The 20,219-nt window shown below is 36.9% G+C and overlaps 1 protein-coding gene across 1 annotated transcript in view; it reads right to left on the reverse strand.

Moving 5' to 3' along the window:
• The window catches only part of EYS (eyes shut homolog), a 1,626,372-nt gene that overhangs the window by 1,056,737 nt on the left and 549,416 nt on the right, over nucleotides 1-20,219 (reverse strand). The window contains exon 17 of the mRNA XM_047860135.1: nucleotides 15,726-15,871. Within this exon, the coding sequence (XP_047716091.1) occupies nucleotides 15,726-15,871 (146 nt within the window). The remainder of the gene's footprint in view (nucleotides 1-15,725; nucleotides 15,872-20,219) is intronic.

Genomic DNA, 20,219 nt, shown 5'->3' on the forward strand with positions numbered 1-20,219 from the left:
ATGGGCCTTAACATACAAAGGTAGACACAAAAGTGTAGTAGCAGACCTATCTACTGAAACTTGGCAGGCCAGAAAGGAGTGGCAGGAAATCTTCAATGTGATGAACAGAAAAAATATGCAGCCAAGAATCCTTTAGCCAGCAAGTCTGTCATTCAGAATACAAGGAGAGATAAAGGTTTTCCCAAACAAAAAAAAGCAAAGGAATTCATCACCACTAAACCAGCCCTACAAGAGATCCTAAGGGGGATTCTGTGAGTGAAATGTTGCAAGGACCACAAAATACCAGAGACACCACTACAAGCATGAAACTTACAGATATCACAATGACTCTAAACCCATATCTTTCTGTAATAACACTGAATGTAAATGGACTAATGCTCCAACCAAAAGACGTAGGGTATCAGAATGGATAAAAAAACAAGACCCGTCTATTTCCTATCTACAAGACACTCATTTTAGACCTGAGGACACTTAGGATTGAAAGTGAGGGAATGGAGAACTATCTATCATGCTAGTGAAAGTCAAAAGAAAGCTGGAGTAGCCATACTTATATCAGACAAACTAGACTTTAAATTAAAGGGTAACGAGAGATGAAGAAGGGCATTATATAATAATTACAGGGTCTATCCATCAAGAAGAGCTAACATTATAAATGTCTATGCACTGAATATGGGTTCCCCCGAATATATAAAACAATTACTCACAAACATAAGCAACCTTATTGATAAGAATGTGGTAATTACAGGAGACTGTAATACCCCTCTTACAACAATGGATAGATCATCTAGACATAGGATCAATAAAGAAATAAGGGCCCTGAATGATACATTGGATCAGATGGACTTGACAGATATATTTAGAACTCTGCATCCCAAAGCAACAGAATATACTTTCTTCTCGAGTGCACATGGAACATTCTCCAAGATAGATCACACACTGGGTCACAAAACAGCCCTTCATAAGTATAATAGAATTGAGATCATACCGTGCATACTTTCAGACCACAATGCTATGAAGCTTGAAATCAACCACAGGAAAAAGTCTGGAAAGCCTCCAAAAGCATGGAGTTTAAAGAACACCCTACTAAAGAATGAATGGGTCAACCAGGCAATTAGAGAAGAAATTTAAAAATATATGGAAAGAAATGAAAATGAAAATGCAACCATCCAAATGCTTTGGGATGCAGGGAAGGCAGTCCTGAGAGGAAAATACATTGCCATCCAGGCCTATCTCAAGAAACAAGAAAAATCCCAAATACAAAATCTAACAGCACACCTAAAGGAAATAGAAGCAGAACACCAAAGACACCCCAAACCCAGCAGAAGAAGAGAAATAATAAAGATCAGAGCAGAAATAATATAGACTCTAAAAAAAAACAGTGGAGGATATGAATGAAACCAAGAGTTGGTTTTATGAAAAAACAAAATTAAGAAACCTCTAGCCAGGCTTCTCAAAAAGAAAAGGGAGAGGACACAAATAGATAAAATCATGAATGAAAATGGAATTATTACAACCAATCCCTCAGAAATGCAAGCAATCATCAGGGAAAACTATCAAAAATTATATGCCAACAAACTGGACAACCTGGAAGAAATGGACAAATTCCTAAGCACAAAAATATGACCAATTAAACTTTGGCAAAGCAGGAAAGAATATCCAATGAAAAAAGACAGCCTCTTTAACAAATGGTGCTGGGAGAACTGGACAGCAACATGCAGAAGGTTGAAACTAGACCACTTTCTCACACCATTCACAAAAATAAACTCAAAATGGATAAAGAACCTAAATGTGAGACAGGAAGCCATCAAAACCCTAGAGAAGAAAGCAGGAAAAGACCTCTCTGACCTCAGCCGCAGCAATTTCTGATTTGACACATCTCCAAAGGCAAGGGAATTAAAAGCAAAAATGAACTATTGGGACCTCATGAAGATAAAAAGCTTCTGCACAGCAAAGGAAACAACCAACAAAACTAAAAGGCAACCAACGGAATGGGAAAAGATATTTGCAAATGACATATCAGACAAAGGGCTAGTATCCAAAATCTATAAAGAGCTCACCAAACTCCACACCCGAAAAACAAGTAATCCAGTGAAGAAATGGGCAGAAAACATGAATAGACACTTTTGTAAAGAAGACATCTGGATGGCCAACAGGCACATGAAAAGATGCTCATAATGTCACCACTCATGCGGGAAATACAAATCAAAACCACACTCAAATATCACCTCACGCTGGTCAGAGTGGCTAAAATGAAGAAAACAGGAGACTACAGATGCTGGAGAGGATGTAGAGAAATGGGAACTCTCTTGCACTGTTGGTGGGAATGCAAATTGGTGCAGCCACTCTGGAAAACAGTGTGGAAGTTCTTCAAAAAATTAAAAATAGATCTACCCTATGACCCAGCAATAGCACTGCTTGGAATTTACCCAAGAGATATAGGAGTGTTGTTGCATAGGGGCACTTTTACCCCAATGTTTATAGCAGCACTTTTAACAATAGCCAAATTATGGAAAGAGCCTAAATGTCCATCGACTGATGAATGGATAAAGAAATTGTGGTTTATATACACAATGGAATACTGTGTGGCAATGAGAAAGAATGAAATCTGGCCTTTTGTAGCAACATGGATGGAACTGGAGAGTGTTATGCCTAATGAAATAAGTCATACAGAGAAAGACAGATATCATGTTTTCACTCTTATGTGGATCCTGAGAAACCTAACACAAGACCATGGGGGAAGGGAAGGGAAAAGAAAAAAAGAAAGTTAGAGAGGGAGGGAGACAAACCATAAGAGACTCTTAAAAACTGAAAATAAACTGAGGGTTGATGGGGGGTGGGAGGAGGGGAAAGTGGGTGATGGGCATTGAGGAGGTCACCTGTTGGGATGAGCACTGGTTGCTGTATGGAAACCAATACGACAATAAATTTCATATTTAAAAAAAAGCTGATGAAGAGCAAAAAAAAAACAAACAAAAAAAACCGTGTTGAGATGAAACCACTTCTTCAAAATTTTTGGCATATTATTAATAAAAATAATTTTTCGCTAAAAAATAAGCATTTAAAAAGAGAGAAATTAGTATTAGTTTAACAGAGATATAAGAGATGAGAAAGAGGTAAATATTAACATTTACATGCTAGTAGTAGTGACAGTATGGAGAGAATAATTTATGTTACAGACAGTAATTGCAGGATGAATATCCTTTAATAGTAAGTGATAAAGGACAGAATCAAATTGCCGGGGGAAGGGTTAATTTTGGACAGGAATGGAGAAAAATGGAAAAATGCAGTGTATGAGTGAAAATTCACACAGAATGGCAGTTTGTGAGTTGGAGCCCCATGTCCGGCTCTGTGCTGACAGCTCAGAGCCTGGAGCCTGCTTCAGATTCTTTGTCTCCCTCTCTCTTCCTTGCTCACACTCTGTCACTCTCTCTGTCTCTCAAAAATAAATAAAAATTAAAAAAAAATCTTTTCTGATCACTTGTATTTTCTCAGGAATATGAGACAGAGTTATAAGTTGAAATTTAAGTAGAGGAAGGGTGATGGGTATTTAAAAAGAGAAGAGAGAACTAGAAATAATAGGTAGGATACTGGGAAACTGAATTGATTAGAGATAAGGCACATTGTCATGCTACACCCAGGGCTTCCTTAAGGTCCACGCTTTAGAAGGGAAGAACACCAAGTGTGTGTGTGTGTGTGTTTCTCTTGGCCTATACAATCCATGTGAGTGAAAAATATATGGAAAGTTGGGATTAACATCAGAGGTGAGGTTTTTTAATGTGAGTATTATGGAATGGGAGAGGGGTAGGATAATGGAAGTAAGTGAAGCAGTGATTATAACTGTGAGCCATAGAATTTAGACTGGGACAGGGGAGATTAGGACTTGGTGGAGGCAGTGGCAAACATGATCTGGAAGTGGTCTTAATGAGCAAGATTTCTTGAAAGACTCGTGAGTTTCCCACTTACTTCTTCAGCTAGGCTATGCCAACCTCTTATCCAATACTTTGCTCCTTTCCTCCAATGACTTCTGTCCTCTTTTTTTTTAATGTTTATATATTTATTTATTTATTTTATTTATTTTTAAATTTTTAATGTTTATTTATTTTTGAGACAGAGAAAGACAGAGCATGAACCGGGGAGGGTCAGAGAAAGGGAGACATAGAATCTGAAACAGTCTCCAGGCTCTGAGCCATCAGCCCAGAGCCCGACGTGGGGCTTGAACTCACGGACTGCGAGATCATGACCTGAGCTGAAGTTGGACGCTTAACCGACTGAGCCACCCAGGCGCCCCAATGTTTATTTATTTTTGAGAGACAGAGAAAGACAGGGTTCTGAGCTGTCAGCACAGAGCCCAAGGCGGTGTTCGAACTCATGAGCCACGAAATCATTACTTGAGCCAAAGTCTGACGCTCAGCTGACTGGACCACCCAGGAGTCCTATTCTGTCCTCTTTTTGTACCACTTTGCCTTGTGCTAGAGACCTTATTGGTCTGTTTATTTTCCCATAGTTCCACTAACACACAATTTTTACATTATATATTCCCTAGAGATTTGAAGTAATAATTTTAAGCAATTAGGGAAAAAAAAGTAGACTATTAAACATTGTTCTCCTAAAAATGTGTTGGCTGTTTCTAACAAACAGACCTATCTAACTGGCTCTAAGATTCTGGCTTATCAAAATCGTGTCATCTTCCCTGCTAATAATCCCTAACTGTATCTCCATTTTCTTTACCTGCCTTTCCAGGAAAGCCAGTGAAAGGGAAAATCCCATCAGTAATGACATTTCAGATTTTTTCAATAAAATATGTGGTATTTATGTTCACACACAGTACAAAAGTCCCCAGTTGAGCACTTTTCATTCACTCAGAATATTCAATTAACATTTTACTGGTTCTCTCTGAGATATTAGCTGATACTCAGGGAGTATCTGATTTTAAAAACACATAAACACACACACCTCTAAATAAAGAGATACATGGAAAAAAAGAAAACATACACAGAGGAAAAAAATGAAATTTGCAAATTAAGATAATGCAAAGGATAAAATAATTGAACCCCTACACATACTATTATAGAGAAAAGAGAATACTTCTTAGCAACAAAAATTACAGGATGACCTAAAAACATTAGACAAGAAGAAAGCTTTTGGAAATTAAAAGTGAGAGGCAAATGATTTTAACAATATAATAAAGGCATTGGAAAATATGTCTATCAAAATCAGTAAAAATAAAATGAAAATAAAAAAGGAAAACTGATATAGTTATAATATTATAGTAATATTAATAATAATATTTATTCCTAATAAGATTTTAGATATAACCATTTTGGGAGAAAGTAGTGGGAAAAACATGTATAAATTGTTGAATAGAAATGGTGATAACACTGCAAAATCTTTATTTTCTATAGGAAAAACTATTTAGATAATGTAAAAAATTGGAAAAAATACAGAAATAGTAGTATAAATATACTATATAGAAATATGCAAGTAAGGCTGCCTGGGTGGCTCGGTTGGTTTAGACTCTGGCTCTTGATTTTGGCCCAGGTCATGGTTTCACGGTTCATGATCAAGCCCCTAGTTGGGCTCTGAGCTGACAGCATGGAGACAGATTAGGATTCTCTCTTCCTCTCTCTCTGTCCCTCCCTCACTTGCATGTGTGTGCTCTCTCACTCTCTCAAAATAAATAAATAAACTAAAAAAAAGGACATATGAAAGTAAAAATCATAAGAAATATTTTAAGATAAAAATAATCTTTTAATGTTTGTTTATTTTTGAGAGTGAGATAGAGTGGGAGCAAAGGAGGGGCAGAGAGAGAGGGAGACATAATTTGAAGCAGGCTTCAGGTTCTGGGCTGTCAGCACTGAACCCACGTGGGGCTCAAACTCACGAACCCTGAGATCACGACCTGAGCTGAGGTCGACGCTTAAGTGACTGAGCCACCCAGGTGCCCCAAAACCAGAAGAAATATTTTAAAATACTGAAAGAAGTTGCTTCTGAGCACAGGTTTGTTATATTTTCTATATTTGCCCTAAAATATCATCGCCCCACTCCTCACCCTACTTTAGCTTAAATCATTGCTAAGACAGGGTTCACATTACACACAGGTATGGAAATGAAAGCATTCTGAGAAATATGCAAATCTTTGAAAATTTAAAATTAGATTCGTCCTTGTGCAGTTCCTATTTTTTTTCCTAGTTCGCAGACACTAGCTAGACTGCCAACTACAACTAAAATTTTAAGTGTTTCTCTTACTTGATTTGTGATGTGATAATGATTTTTTAAATATAATTTTATATATACACACTATGAATATTCTAATATCCTCTTGAAATATAAAAACTTCTTTGTTGTTTTAACCTCTTCCCTTAATGGTCCTGTTATATAAAAATATAAAAACCTGTTATTAGACAAATATTCTCGTTTTTATAGGTTATTAAGTATACTTTTGGTTCTTGATGTCTTACTCTCTCTCAGTCTACCACTTTAACTATACAATATGGATGTGTGTAACAAATGGTATGTCAATCTTAAATAAAATCAGTCTTTCCATGGCCTTCCCTAACTGCTGTGTTTAAATTTGCCTCCACACAAAGGGAGGGAGAGCTGCTGAGCCCCCGGATGACAGAGCTCAGTTTGGTGGGGAACAAAGGCGCTCGCCAGCTCCCCCGCCCATCCCCCAACCAAATCCCAAAGAGAACCAGTTCCTGCCAGGGAACTTGCTCGCTCCGCGCAAACACCCAACTCTGCGCTTCTGCGGAGCCAAACCTCGGCAGCGGATCTGACTCCCTCCCGCTGCCACAGGGCCCCTCCTGAAGTGGATCACCTAAGGAGAAGCGAGCTAAGCCTGCCCCTCCTGACCCTGTGCACCTTGCCTACCCATCCCAGCTAATACACCAGATCCCCAGCATCACAAGCCTGGCAGTGTGCAAGTAGCCCAGACGAGCCACACCACCCCAAAGTGAATCCCGTCCTAGGAGAAGGGAAGAGAAGGCACACACCAGTCTGACTGTGGCCCCAGCTGTGGGCTGGGGGCAGACATCAGGTCTGACTGCGGCCCCGCCCACCAACTCCAGGTATACACCACAGCACAGGGGAAGTGCCCTGCAGGTCCTCACCACTCCAGGGACTATCCAAAATGACCAAAAGGAAGAATTCCCCTCAGAAGAATCTCCAGGAAATAACAACAGCTAATGAGCTGATCAAAAAGGATTTAAATAGTATAACAGAAAGTGAACTTAGAATAGTAGTCATAAAATTAATCGCTGGGCTTGAAAACAGTATAGAGGACAGCAGAGAATCTCTTGCTACAGAGATCAAGGGACTAAGGAACAGTCACGAGGAGCTGAAAAACGCTTTAAACGAAATGCATAACAAAATGGAAACCACCACGGCTCGGATGGAAGAGGCAGAGGAGAGAATAGGTGAACTAGAAGATAAAGTTATGGAAAAAGAGGAAGCTGAGAAAAAGAGAGATAAAAAAATTCAGGAGTATGAGGGGAAAATTAGAGAACTAAGTGATACACTAAAAAGAAATAATATACGCAAAATTGGTATCCCAGAGGAGGAAGAGAGAGGGAAAGGGGCTGAAGGGGTACTTGAAGAAATAAAAGCTGAGAACTTCCCTGAACTGGGGAAGGAAAAAGGCATTGAAATCCAAGAGGCACAGAGAACTCCCTTCAGACGTCACTTGAATCGATCTTCTGCACGACATATCATAGTGAAACTGGCAAAATACAAGGATAAAGAGAAAATTCTGAAAGCAGCAAGGGGTAAACGTGCCCTCACATATAAAGGGAGACCTATAAAACTCGTGACTGATCTCTCTTTTGAAACTTGGCAGGCCAGAGAGAATTGGCACGAGATTTTCAGGGTGCTAGACAGAAAAAATATGCAGCCGAGAATCCTTTATCCAGCAAGTCTGTCATTTAGAATAGAAGGAGAGATAAAGGTCTTCCCAAACAAACAAAAACTGAAGGAATTTGTCACCACTAAACCAGCCCTACAAGAGATCCTAAGGGGGACCCTGTGAGACAAAGTCCCAGAGACATCACTACAAGCATAAAACATACAGACATCACAATGACTCTAAACCCGTATCTTTCTATAATAACACTGAATGTAAATGGATTAAATGCGCCAACCAAAAGACATAGGGTATCAGAATGGATTAAAAAAACAAGACCCATCTATTTGCTGTCTACAAGAGACTCATTTTAGACCTGAGGACACCTTTAGATTGAGAGTGAGGGGATGGAGAACTATTTATCATGCGACTGGAAGCCAAAAGAAAGCTGGAGTAGCCATACTTATATCAGACAAACTAGACTTTAAAATAAAGGCTGAAACAAGAGATGAAGAAGAACATTATATAATAGTTACAGGGTCTATCCATCAGGAAGAGCTAACAATTATAAATGTCTATGCGCCGAATACTGGAGCCCCCAAATATATAAAACAATTACTCATAAACATAAGCAACCTTATTGATAAGAATGTGGTAACTGCAGGGGACTTTAACACTCCACTTACAGAAATGGATAGATCATCTAGACACACGGTCAATAAAGAAACAAGGGCCCTGAATGATCCATTGGATCAGATGGACTTGACAGATATATTTAGAACTCTGCATCCCAAAGCAACAGAATATACTTTCTTCTCGAGTGCACATGGAACATTCTCCAAGATAGATCATATACTGGGTCACAAAACAGCCCTTCATAAGTTTACCAGAATTGAAATTATACCATGCATACTTTCAGACCACAATGCTATGAAGCTTGAAATCAACCACAGGAAAAAGTCTGGAAAACCTCCAAAAGCATGGAGGTTAAAGAACACCCTACTAACAAATGAGTGGGTCAACCAGGCAATTAGAGAAGAAATTAAAAAATATATGGAAACAAATGAAAATGAAAATACAACAATCCAAATGCTTTGGGACGCAGCGAAGGCAGTCCTGAGAGGAAAATACATTGAAATCAGGCCTATCTCAAGAAACAAGAAAAATCCCAAATACAAAATCTAACAGCACACCTAAAGGAACTAGAAGCAGAACAGCAAAGGCAGCCTAAACCCAGCAGAAGAAGAGAAATAATAAAGATCAGAGCAGAAATAAACAATATAGAATCTAAAAAAAAATGTAGAGCAGATCAACGAAACCAAGAGTTGGTTTTTTGAAAAAATAAACAAAATTGAGAAACCTCTAGCCAGGCTTCTCAAAAAGAAAAGGGAGATGACCCAAACAGATAAAATCATGAACGAAAATGGAATTATTACAACCAATCCCTCAGAGATACAAACAATTATCAGGGAATACTATGAAAAATTATATGCCAACAAATTGGACAACCTGGAAGAAATGGACGAATTCCTGAACACCCACACGCTTCCAAAACTCAATCAGGAGGAAATAGAAAGCTTGAACAGACCCATAACCAGCGAGGAAATTGAATCGGTTATCAAAAATCTCCCAACAAATCAGAGTCCAGGACCAGATGGCTTCCCAGGGGAGTTCTACCAGACGTTTAAAGCAGAGATAATACCTCTCCTTCTCAACTTATTCCAAGAAATAGAAAGGGAAGGAAAACTTCCAGACTCATTCTATGAAGCCAGTATTACTTTGATTCCTAAACCAGACAGAGACCCAGTAAAAAAAGAGAACTACAGGCCAATATCCCTGATGAATATGGATGCAAAAATTCTCAATAAGATACTAGCAAATCGAATTCAATGGCATATAAAAAGAATTATTCACCAAATCAAGTGGGATTCATTCCTGGGATGCAGGGCTGGTTCAACATTCGCAAATCAATCAACGTGATACATCACATTAACAAAAAAAAAGAGAAGAACCATATGATCCTGTCAATTGATGCAGAAAAGGCTTTTGACAAAATCCAGCACCCTTTCTTAATAAAAACCCTTGAGAAAGTTGGGATAGAAGGAACATACTTAAAGATCATAAAAGCCATTTATGAAAAGCCCACAGGTAACATCACCCTCAACAGGGAAAAACTGAGAGCTTTTTCCCTGAGACCAGGAACACGACAGGGATGCCCACTCTCACCGCTGTTGTTTAACATAGTGCTGGAAGTTCTAGCATCAGCAATCAGACAACAAAAGGAAATCAAAGGCATCAAAATTGGCAAAGATGAAGTCAAGCTTTCGCTTTTTGCAGATGGCATGATATTATACATGGAAAATCCGATAGACTCCACCAAAAGTCTGCTAGAACTGATACAGGAATTCAGCAAAGTTGCAGGATACAAAATCAATGTACAGAAATCAGTTGCATTCTTATAACCTAACAATGAAGCAACAGAAAGACAAACAAAGAAACTGATCCCATTCACAATTGCACCAAGAAGCATAAAATACCTAGGGGTAAATCTAACCAAAGATGTAAAGGATATGTATGCTGAAAACTATAGAAAGCTTATGAAGGTAATTGAAGAATATTTAAGGAAATGGAAAGACATTCCCTGCTCATGGATTGGAAGAATAAATATTGTCAAAATGTCAATACTACCCAAAGCTATCTAAACATTCAATGCAATCCCTATCAAAATTGCACCAGCATTCCTCTCGAAACTAGAACAAGCAATCCTAAAATTCATATGGAACCACAAAAGGCCCCGAATAGCCAAAGTGATTTTGAAGAAGAAGACCAAAGCAGGAGGCATCACAATCCCAGACTTTAGCCTCTACTACAAAGCTGTCATCATGAAGACAGCATGGTATTGGCACAAAAACAGACACATAGACCAATGGAATAGAATAGAAACCCCAGAACTAGACCCACAAACGTATGGCCAACTCATCTTTGACAAAGCAGGAAAGAACATCCAATGGAAAAAAGACAGCCTCTTTAACAAATGGTGCTGGGAGAACTGGACAGCAACATGCAGAAGGTTGAAACTAGACCACTTTCTCACACCATTCACAAAAATAAACTGAAAATGGATAAAGGACCTGAATGTGAGACAGGAAACCATCAAAACCTTAGAGGAGAAAGCAGGAAAAGACCTCTCTGACCTCAGCCGTAGCAATCTCTTACTCGACACATCCCCAAAGGCAAGGGAATTAAAAGCAAAAGTGAATTACTGGGACCTTATGAAGATAAAAAGCTTCTGCACAGCAAAGGAAACAACCAACAAAACTAAAAGGCAACCAACGGAATGGGAAAAGATACCTGCAAATGACATATTGGACAAAGGGCTAGTATCCAAATTCTATAAAGAGCTCACCAAACTCCACACCCGAGAAACAAATAACCCAGTGAAGAAATGGGCAGAAAACATGAATAGACACTTCTCTAAAGAAGACATCCGGATGGCCAACAGGCACATGAAAAGATGTTCAGCGTCGCTCCTTATGAGGGAAATACAAATCAAAACCACACTCAGGTATCACCTCACGCCAGTCAGAGTGGTCAAAATGAACAAATCAGGAGACTATAGATGCTGGAGAGGATGTGGAGAAACGGGAACCCTCTTGCACTGTTGGTGGGAATGCAAACTGGTGCAGCCGCTCTGGAAAGCAGTGTGGAGGTTCCTCAGAAAATTAAAAATAGACCTACCCTATGACCCAGCAATAGCACTGCTAGGAATTTATCCAAGGGATACAGGAGTACTGATGCATAGGGCCACTTGTACCCCAATGTTCATAGCAGCACTCTCAACAATAGCCAAATTATGGAAAGAGCCTAAATGTCCATCAACTGATGAATGGATAAAGAAATTGTGGTTTATATACACAATGGAATATTACGTGGCAATGAGAAAAAATGAAATCTGGCCTTTTGTAGCAACGTGGATGGAACTGGAGAGTGTGATGCTAAGTGAAATAAGCCATACAGAGAAAGACAGATACCATATGGTTTCACTCTTATGTGGATCCTGAGAAACTTAACAGGAACCCATGGGGGAGGGGAAGGAAAAAAAAAAGAGGTTAGAGTGGGAGACAGCCAAAGCATAAGAGACTGTTAAAAACTGAGAACAAACTGAGGGTTGATGGGGGGTGGGAGGGAGGAGAGGGTGGGTGATGGGTATTGAGGAGGGCACCTTTTGGGATGAGCACTGGGTGTTGTATGGAAACCAATTTGACAATAAATTTCATATATAAAAAAATAAATAAATAAATAAAAACTGCAAAAAAAAAAAATTTGCCTCCACAACTCCTAACCTTATTCCAGCCCCGTGTAATCATTTTCCTACACAATCTTTCACCATAGCAATTAATACCATTTGGGGTATATCAGGTTATAATCTCTCTCAGATATATCTATATTAGGGAGAGAGTAAATATGAATGATTTCTTTTTATGGTCATAGCTATCTAGTAGAAGTCTGAGAATTTAATCCTCCCACCCTTCCAGGAAGCCATGTAGCAAGCTGCCAGTCTCTGATACACCGGCCTGAAATGACAGCTAAATCATCTCAGAAATGACTGTGCCTAACAGAGACACTTGGACTACCCCCAATTACTCCACAGTAAATTCATCTGAGGGCTCGTACTAATCCATTGAACCAGGTATGAAAATCCACTTTTACAATGGGAAGTAAGCTGGGCATTTGTAACTTTCCAATAAATCTTGAAATTAAGAAGAAAGCTCATTTGTTTTCATATGAGAAGCCTACAATAATTAACCCCAACACAAGCATAATTTCCTGAGTTTGACATTTAAATTTTCCTAGGAAAAGAGGCCAAACAAATTCAGATTTAGAGATTGAATGGAAGCCCAAGGAATCATAAGTGGCCTTCCCACTAACCAATTACGTGGTGTATGCCTTGTTGATGTATATTTATGAGAGCATCATTCCAGAACAGCTTGAGTCCCCAAAGTAAAAGTAAATAAAAAGTGTTTCAGAACCCAATGAATCAGTGAGAGGGAGTTAAATAATTTTTCTTCAAAGATAGAAAGAGAACATAGTTTGATTAATCAACGATTAGTTGAGTGGTAACCTTAATATTTGTATATTATTAATATTCATCTATTCATTAATATTTTGAGCATGCATAATATGCTACATTTAGGCATGTCTCACCATCTCTACTATGATCTAATCTATCACTTAAAGTACAGCTGACCCTTGAACAGCATGGTTTTAAAATGCATGGGTGCACTTATGCATGGATATTTTAAAAAGTACAGTATATAAGTGTATTTTCTTTTTGATTTTCTTGATACTTTTCTTTTCTCTAGCTTACTTTATTGTAAAAATACAGTATATAATGCATGTGATATACAAAATGCATATTAACCAACAATTTATGTTATTGGTAAGACTTCCAGTCAACAGTAGGCTATTAGTAATGTTTTGGGAGAGTCAAAAATTATACATGGATTTTTGACTGCATGGGGGTTGGTGCCCCTAACCCTTGTTCAAGGTCAACTGTAATTCCAAAGCCTTCTGATTTGTCTCTCTGCTTCTATTGAAACTCTGCAGTCTATTCTCCACATAGGAGTCAGAGTTATTTTTTACGTATGTGAGAAAAAACTTTTATTTTAAATCTCTCTCCCTCCTCAAGCTACTGCCCCATTTCTTGCTTCCATCTTAAAAAGTGCAAACCCTCCTTTAATAAATTTTGCATGTTCACTCTCAACAATCTAATTTTCTCACATATCTCTTAAATCCACTTCAAATAGACTTTTGCACCCTCCACTCCAACCATACTGCTTCCTTGATAATGTCACCAATGACATTGCCACTGCTTCTCCAATGCTCAGTACTTAGTCCTTATTTTATGTGACCTAATAGTAACATTCGACAATGTTGATCATTTTCTATACTTGAAAGAATTTACATGGCTTTCTGCACTTCGTCTTCCTTTGCTTTTCTTACTGTATCTTTGACTTCTCTTTTCAATTTCCTGTATTGATTCTTCTTCCTCTCATGGACTGCTAAATATTACAGTGCTCCTGGGCTCAGTCCTTAGTCCTCTTCTCTCATTCACTTTTGTGTGATCTTATCTAGTATTATAGTTGTATCTGAAGACTCTCACAATTTATGTTTTCATTCTAGACTATCTCATACAGCTGACTGTGTACTCAACTTCTCCACTGTGGTGTCTAATTGGCAAATCAATCTTATTTTGTTGTTGTTGTTGTTGTTGTTGTTGTTTGGTTTTTTGGAGAGAGAAAGAGCACACATGCATGAGCAGGGAAAGCGGCAGGTGGGGGGGGAGAGAGGGAGAGGGAGACAGAGAGAGAGAGAGAGAGAGAGAGAGAGAGAGAGAGAGAGAGAGAGAGAGAGAGAATCTCAAGCAGTCTCCACTCCCTGTGTGGACCCTATACAGGGCTTGATCTCAAGACCCTGGGATCATCACCTGAGCCAAAATCAAGAGTGGGATGCTCAACCCGCTGAGCCACCCAGGTGCCCCCAATATTAAATTTTGAAACAACACTGAGCACATCAGCTTTCAATAAAAATAGAGAGGTTGTGAAAAAAATGCTAAACCTTCAAATTTTACAATGAATTTAAAATATCAGAACAATGTGTTACATCAAATAATATTACAAAATGTGTTTCTCACATTGAACTCAGTGTGTCATTTCTTATTTTAACACTGTTACAAGCAGTAAGCAGCAGAAAACAATGGCCATGGGAAATGATATTGCTGGGTGGTATCTATGGTCCCAAATAAAAATTCTAATAATTTGGGATTTGATGAGTGACATGGCATTTAGAAAGGATCCTATTTTATAGTCAAAATTTAATGCCTCTTCCTTATGTAATAAAATCTGTAGATATGAGTTTAAGCCTTTTTTTTTAATTTAAGCAGAAACTTCTGTGCATATAACAATTGTTACCAATGTAACCTTCTCTGACGCCATCAGGATTCCTTAGGAAAGTACCTGTGTGTTCTTTGCTCATGTCACTTAAATTTTTCTTGCCTTTTGATCACTTATCCAATAGAAATACCTCTAATTTTTTTTATCAGTTTGCTTTCCAATCTTATTTCTATTTTTCTAGTGTATTTTATGCCTGAGAGAATAGAATGTAATATTAGATACACTTAATTAGTTTCCCTCAGGAAAGGAACCCAAGAGATCCCAGTGGTATAAAAATCAGACAGTAATAAATTGGAACTTGAGATTTCAATACATTTTTTCTGGATTCACATAATTAATATTGGTAATAAAAATAATAAAGCTTTTTGTATTTCATAAAGTTTCTCAGCCAAAGTTTAGAAGGCTAATATGTTTTTCTTTCCTTAGTTCCTTGATGACTGTTGTCTTTATATTTGGATAGCATTTGTGTTGTGGAATAATTGATATTAAGACAAATCATATTTTTCTGCTAGAAGGTTAAGTTCACAATGGTTCCTTGATTTCTGGCATATAAGTATATTTAAAAGAGCTAACCTTACTATATTTTTAGATGACATTTGTGTAATTGATATGATAGTATTATTTCTTAGTTTATTCATACACTGATACTTCTCTGTATTATAAAAATAGAAATATAATTCAGATACATCTCAATTCAAAAACCATAAATGTGTAAAATACCTTGAAATATTATTCATATATTTCTTAGTTGTTAGCAAATGATACACTAAAAAGCATAATTTTTGTTTTTACTGATTTCTTTTACTAAAGTCTCTTGCACTTCCTGTGCTACCTGCATGTGTCAGGTTGATTCAGGTTTTGGAGAATAAATATAAGATTGCCAATTTTTTACAGATAGCCATATGTTGATACAGACAGGGCAGATAGAGGTTTACCTGTATAACCAGGAGCACAGAGGCAGTTGTATCCACCAGTCCTGCTGACACAATCTTCTCCATCTAGACAAGGTGAGATTTCACATTCATTCATATCCAATTCACAGAGAGATCCATGGTAACCTGGCTCACAAATGCACATAATTCTAGAGAAAAGCAGGAAAATGAGAAGTTGTATGTAATAAGAAAAAGCATTTCATATATACATAATGTGTATGTATATTTTAAATTTTGGCCTTTTAATTTAAATAAGTGGTAGTATTTTCTTTTCATTTTTTTTTCCTCTGGAGAAAATACAAATTACCTTTGTTGGTTCACACCCTGGGAAGTTCCTCAAGTGAAATTCGAAACTGGTCCTCACAGATTCAAAGCAATGAGAGCCAGAAGAAAGAGGCAAACCACTCCAAATTGGTGGGGGACAGGTTTAATATGCAAGGGAACTTACATTCCAGGCATGTCTTGGGCATCCACAAGACAAGAAGATCTTCACACACACTCCCTAAATCTTAAAAGTTTATATAAAAGCATTAATGAGGTTGTCATGTATCAAGTCCAGATGGTCTCAATAATGCATTACTCTCTCAAAACTTTGTCTAGTGGACAGAACATACATGCCAAGGACAAGCAGAAGAAGTGAGTTGCTTCCTAATTGCCAGGATCCAGTTTTCAGGTCAACACAAGGTCATATCGTCTCAATGACTTCCTTTAACAAACTTCTACCTATACTTCCCCTTAAATGTTCTTTATGTGGGGAATTTTTTTAAAAAAATGAATGTATTGGGGAAAATAATTAATAAAACTTTGATAAATACTATTGACCTTAATTCTGTACTGTATTCATTTTATAAATTGTAATCATAAAACTTTATCCTATGTTAACAACTGGGTATTATTCTGCCCATTTATTGAATGATATTTTTGATATAGAAGCACTCTGGCTAAATTTAAAAAATCATTTTAGCAAAAACAATCTCATTACTGCTTAATTCAATGGACAGATGTTGAAGAAATTGGATGCATTTCAATGATTAGATGCCAGGTTCAAAGTATCATGCATTTAATAGAGGAAGGGTCTTTCAAAAGCCTTGCCATTGAGAATGGTTATAACTATATGTGGCAGAGTCACCCTGAATTTATTTTTAGTCTATTTCCGGATATTGTGCTGAACATATGTTTGTTTCAATATTTAGTCAATCTGTATCTATTTGCCAGATGATAGAAGACCAATTCTTCTGAAATGGAATTGTGACTAGTTTTAGTCTTGTGTGTGTGTGTGTGTGTGTGTGTGTATGATAAACCAATAAATAATGTTAAGAGAAAGCAATAATTTAATCTTTTAACTTGTATATTCATAGAGAAAAACATTCATGAGAACATGAATAATTTCCATAGATAAAATTAAATTGAGAGAAAAATACACTTAGAAAAACAAGCTGTATATAGTTTTTCTTTTTCTTTCTCCTTTTGTAGAAGTCTAGATAAAAGTGCTCTCCCAAGTTTTCTTGTAATGTTTTTGAAACAGATTTTTATTCTGATTTTTCAAGGGAACTCTTCCTAATTAACTTGTTTCAACATAATTGTAATTACAAAAACAACCACCAGAAATTTAACATGCCTATGCTCCTCTTTTGCTCATTCATCATACATTAACTAATTGAGTGTCAGACAGTAGTCATGTACCCAGATCCAAGTGCTTGGATAAGGCTTGGGCTTATTTTTTAAATTCTCATAGAGAAGTTAGGAGCAGTGATATGTAAACATTACAGGAAACACATGCCAATAGAGAAAAGTGTGAAGTCCTATAAAGACAGAGCTGTTAGAGAAGGTGACAGGAAAGGTTTTACTGTTTAGTCAATAAAGAGTGGAGTTTTTGTACCAGTTGGACAGAAGACATTAAAATTCCATGTGCAATGTCATGATTGTGTAAAAAAGATTTGTATTTATCAAGAGCACTCCATGTAACTAAGATTTTGACCAAAATCACTTTTTAGAGTGATCCAATTACTATGACTCTTGCATTTGTGTTCAAATAGAAAAAATTTTTTCATCAAATATTTTGCTCAATATAGTCCAGAAGATGTAATGAATCTTTTAAATACTTTACTAAAATCAAGATATGTTCATTAATGATACTCTCATTGATTGCTGTCGTGTGTTCCCAGTGAATCAATGATGATTCCGAGGGATCACAGAGTAGGTAGGAGTTTGACAGTGTTTTCAGTTGTAGCAGTAAAAGGTACATCCGGGAAATAATTTTTTCACACTGATATATTTGAAAATGGTGTATTAAAACAAAATGTATCAGATAATGACTTTCAACTCAATTTATACATCTGTTGCAAGTATTTAGGACAGTTCTATCATAGTTCCAGAAATTACTGAATCTATTCTTTACTCTAGAAGAATGAATATTAGAAAAATATTTTCGGACATCTTTCCTGTCAGTGATGGACTTATAATAATTATCACTGATTTTCTCAATCTATTATAAACATGTATTCATTAAATGTACAGAATTCTCTCACTCTGTGTTTATGTATATATATGTTTCTCTTTTCCCCCTCTTTCTTTTTGAAAATCTGGAAATACCCATCCCTTGCCTTTTGCCACACGAATTTTATTTTCTGTGATTACAAAAAGGTTCCTGAATGGCTTCACTATCATGATCATGTACCCTAGAATCTGGAGATTTCAACCAACTTAAAATAGGAGATATTCTCCATTGATGCTTCTAAATTGAATCAGTTGTCTCTATACTCTTTGCCAAACAGTACTTTAAAAAAATGTTTATTTTTTAATCTATTTTTGTTTGTTTATTTTTAAGAAAGAGAGCGTGAGCAGGAAGGTGCAGAAACACAGGGGGACAGAGGATCTGAAATGGGGTCTGGGCTGACAGCAGGGATGTGGAGCTCGAATTTATGAACCATGAGATAGTGACCTGAACAGAAGTCATAAGCTTAGCTGACTGAGCCACCCAGGCGTCCCCCAATAGTGCTTTTCTAACTCCTCATTTATTTCACATTTACTAGATGACATTTGACTGTTAAGATGGGCTTTTCCTTTTCATTAATTACTTCATTCATTCATCCATCCATCCATCCATCCGTCCCTCCCTCCATCCATCCATTCATTCAATTATGGATTTGTATCTAAATGGAGTCAAGACTTTTTATTTTATTCAGTGGGTCAAATATATAACTATTTTTTATTTATTTGATGCTCACTTCGTCTGAGAGTTGGATAGTAAGGACCTCTTCAAGTTTTCTCCTCTATCCTTTTGACATCTCCATCATTCTTTGAACAGTTTCTTACTTTCTAACATAAGATATTCCAGGTTTATCTTATACGTTTCCTTTTCCAGATCTAGAATAAGCCATTTATTCTAGAAGTCCTAGAAACCAAGTTATTTAGAACCATGTTATTTAGAAACCAAGATAATTTCTATGTGTATGTGTATTTATGTTTATGTATACATATAGTTATGTGTATATAACTATATGTACATACATATGGCACATATATTGCCATATTTATATTTATTGTGTGTGTTAATATGTATATATGTATATTATAAACACATACATATAAAAGTATGAGTTCATACTAATTTCCCAATTCTAATTTAACATAATAGGGTTCATTTTAGTCTAGCTGATTTCTGTATTTGCCGTTCTTTTTCTAACAATGAGAAACCTTGTTATTATTTTAAACATATTTACTTCCTCCATTAGTTAATGTGAAATACTTTTCATGTTCGTCTTCTTGTATGGTGAAGATATGAGACTCTTTTTGGTTTTATTCTTTTGTTTGTATCATTTTGAGGAAGTATGAGAAGATTCAGATTTTCTCAACTACCTAGAATTCTCTTTTGCTCATTTTTCAAGTTTTGTTACCTTCTGAACTTTAGCTTCCTGGATTCTTTTATAGATTTTACTAAAAGTTATTCATTTATTATATAATAATAGGGCAAATTTCCATGAAAGTCAAATCTTTATTTCAGAATAGAGCATCTGCCTTGAATCTCTGTGCCTACCTCGTCTTTCCCAGAAGAATTGAAATGTATACATGTACTCTCTCCCTTCCTTACCCCCCACCTCCTACCTCCTTCTGTCTCTTCCCTGCTCTTGCCCCCACACCTCCTCTCCCAAATAGGAGAGATAGGCAAAGTGTAGCACATTGCCAACTTGTTCTCCACACCTACCTTGGCCCTTCAAATGAAACTGCATAAGGAGTGTCTGAAAGGAATGCCACCAGATTCCTCCTCCTATTGGCCTCCAGCTAAAATATACAATTATTCAGCTTTGGTGTATGTTTCCTTCCATCATTACTTGCTGAGACCCTCATCCCTACAGTATTCAGACCACAACTACCTAGGCTGAGAGGAAAAAATAAAAGTGAACCTTGATTTTTATTAATGTCTTAAGTGACCCAGTTAGTCTTATGGTAGTATTGAATTATACATTAAAAGTCTCTAAAACATTTTATTCTTTTGAA

Source organism: Prionailurus viverrinus, chromosome B2 (genome assembly GCF_022837055.1).
Source record: "Prionailurus viverrinus isolate Anna chromosome B2, UM_Priviv_1.0, whole genome shotgun sequence".
Taxonomy (NCBI): domain Eukaryota; kingdom Metazoa; phylum Chordata; class Mammalia; order Carnivora; family Felidae; genus Prionailurus; species Prionailurus viverrinus.